This window comes from Kryptolebias marmoratus, linkage group LG8, assembly GCF_001649575.2.
Source record: "Kryptolebias marmoratus isolate JLee-2015 linkage group LG8, ASM164957v2, whole genome shotgun sequence".
NCBI classification, from domain to species: Eukaryota; Metazoa; Chordata; class Actinopteri; order Cyprinodontiformes; family Rivulidae; genus Kryptolebias; species Kryptolebias marmoratus.
This window is the reverse complement of record NC_051437.1, coordinates 138708-141485: the sequence shown is the minus strand read 5'-3', so window position 1 is coordinate 141485 and position 2778 is coordinate 138708. Positions and strand designations below refer to the sequence as shown.

General features: G+C 40.7%; 2 protein-coding genes across 3 annotated transcripts in view; one reads left to right on the top strand and one right to left on the bottom strand.

Annotated features, from left to right (window-relative positions):
- The window catches only part of dnmt3bb.1 (DNA (cytosine-5-)-methyltransferase 3 beta, duplicate b.1), a 67932-nt gene extending 66003 nt beyond the window's left edge, over nt 1–1929 (bottom strand). The window contains exon 1 of one of the 2 annotated variants that reach the window (XM_037977080.1): nt 1725–1929. The gene's annotated coding sequence lies outside the window, so the exon portion shown is untranslated. The remainder of the gene's footprint in view (nt 1–1724) is intronic. The other variant, XM_037977079.1, reaches the window with a different exon arrangement.
- Nucleotides 1–2778, top strand: part of LOC119617288 (histone H3-like) — a gene marked incomplete at its 3' end in the record, with an annotated part of 5992 nt that extends 3214 nt beyond the window's left edge. The window contains exon 2 of the mRNA XM_037977087.1: nt 2747–2778. Coding sequence (XP_037833015.1) covers nt 2747–2778 — 32 coding nt within the window. The remainder of the gene's footprint in view (nt 1–2746) is intronic.

Here is a 2778-nt window from a genome sequence, read left to right as displayed (position 1 = left end):
AGGTGAACCGCTGAGTCCTGTCCAGAAGAGGTGGCTCTCCTGTGTTGAGCCATGCGTCTGTGGAGAGGTTGTTTGGTCTCTCCAATATAAAGGTCTGAACATTCTTCGCTGCACTGAACTGCAGACACAACTCCGCTCAGTTTGGGTTTGGGTGTTTTGTCCTTAGGGTGGACCAGCCTCTGTCTGAGAGTCTTTCCACCCACACCCCCAAAAGTATAAATCTACGCGTTGATCATCATTAGGATTCAAATTAGGTGCAAACAATTAGTCTTTATTTTAATTGTATTTTTGTTTAAAAAAGTATTTCAAAAGTGCCTTTTTGTAAAACTGTGGTTGTGTAAATACTTGACACAAATATATTACAATATCACATAATATAATTTCCAACTGTCTCCTCATCCTGTTCCGTTTCTACCCCATCTTGGTTTCTCCCTGCGATTTAGGGCAGGAACATGTGAAGAATTACTTGCGTGTCTTGACATATCTAACCAACCTTCAAAAATCTTTGTTGTCAGCCCACTTGTATACAAGTATATAGAGTGCTGAAATAGTGTTTAGAAGAAAGGTGGTATTTTTTAACAAGACATGGTGTAAAAAGTCACAATATAGTGGAAAAAAGCTAACTACAAGACCAACATGCAAATATGTTCTGGACAAATGAAACCGAGAAATAGGCAGGGTACAAAACGACATAAAGATAATAAGATTAAGCAAAGGAGACTAATGTGGAAAAGTTAAAGCAATTTAAGAACTAAAGATTAAAGACCTAGTATTCCTTGAGGGAATGAATATTGCCTGCTGTTTTTCACACATAAATCATCTGTAGATGACAGAGTTGTAGATGTTTGGGTCAAACATTTAAATAACGTTATGTGTGATGACATGTCATGTCCTGAGACGTCTCACTCTAGACTTCATGTTGGGCTTCATGAGACAAAGCTGGCTTCAGCAGTTAACGGGACATTTTAGGCTTGTCCTAGAAACAGTACTTTAATATCGTCTTGTAATTAGCTCGTCTTACTAATTAGTAATTAGTCTTCTACCACACAGATTTTTAGCACAATGTCAGTGAAACTGGTTGAATTAAGGTCATTTTTGTGTTTTCTCAAAACAACTGGCTGTGGCAGCTATCTTGAATTGGACTGGCTCTAAAAGGTAATCAGTTGTTAAAATACACCCAATAAAAACTCATTCAGTGGTCCCTGAGATATTTTGGTGACAGGTAGGCACATAAACACACACACACACACACACACGGGCAAAAACATGATCACCCTCTTTTGAGTGGAGCAAGGATCAGACTGACTAATAACATCAGTTAAATAATAAATCATCAAGAGAGCAACAGAAGGAAGTTCAGCCAGTAAAACACGCCGTCTGTACATGTTCAAATACCTGAGCACGTTGAAAACCAGGAAATTAAGAAGCGCGCGCGCACACACACACACACACACAAGAAAAAGTCATGTCCTGCATGTTCCTAAAACCTCCTGCTGCTCTGCAAGTCTACAGGAACAGACAGGTCAAGAAACTGATTCCAAATTCTTCTCTTCAGGAACATCTTTTATATATAAAATAAATAAATAAATAAAACGAGTTGCAGTTGAGTAAAAAGCCTCCAAGTTTACCGAAGCGAAGCGTCTTCAGCCTGAAAGCTGCACAGATGGCAGCCGAGCTGAGGACAGAGGTGTCAGCTGCTGCACAAAAACAGATCAACTGCTTACCTGATGAGTGTCTGCTGTTAAAGAAAGGAAAGAAGAAGAAAAGTTCCCCGGCGCGTGGTCAGACACGAGCTCCGCGGTCATTACCGCCTCACTCAGTCGGTCCTAACACGAGCAGAGGCGCAGCTGCTTACTTCCCCGCAGGAGCAGCGTGTTCCTGTCCGCCCGCCTTCAGGACTGCTCAGAGTGGAGGCAGCTGCTGCAGCTCAACACCTTCTGTCTGCGCCTGCTGCCCCCCCTGCTCCCCCTGCTTCCCCCCTCCNTAAGTATTCAAAAATACAAATTAAATTTTCTAATATCAGTATGTTGCTGTATAATTTTCTGAGTAATTTCCCAGAACGTTGTAATTTTCAGAAACCACCTGATGTATTGATGCGTAGAAACACTGCTACAACTTCTACACCACCTGTAAAGAACTTCAGCATAAAAATGCCACAAAAAAATATGGATTTTTTTAATCTAAAAACACACCAAACCAGTGAGTCTTGATTCTCCTCACACTTTCACTATGGAATAGAGGTTTAAGGTTGAATCTATTACCACGAAGTAACGACTAGCGTCCTATATATGCAGTGGAGTCATAAGTACAATATTTGATTTTGAAATGTAGTGGAGTGAAAGTAATGTTTCCCCTGTCAGGTATTCTTCCAACTACTTGACCTTAAATAAAGGAACCACACAGAGAGCAGTACTTAGTTTCTTTAAAGCTTTTGCAAAAGGAGAATTGGCCTGAGCACAGCTCATCAGGTTGATTTCAGTCAACTCTGCAGACTTCTGTTTAGGGCTCGTATTTATTCAGAAGTGGGGGGAGCACAGTTCAACTGGTTCAAATAAAGTTTAGGCCTTCAACAAAACAATCCTCTTTTCATGTTTGTGAGTGATAAGAGATCAGTTGGAACATCTGTTGGGTTGAGAACAGATCCTGCCTTCACCCCTGAGGCTTGATACCCCCATGTTATCTTGTATGCATATGGTGCACAGAACACTTTGTCTGGACAAAGACTGATAAACCTTAAAATCTTTAACACTCCACCCCAAAAAAATTACTCAAGTAAGT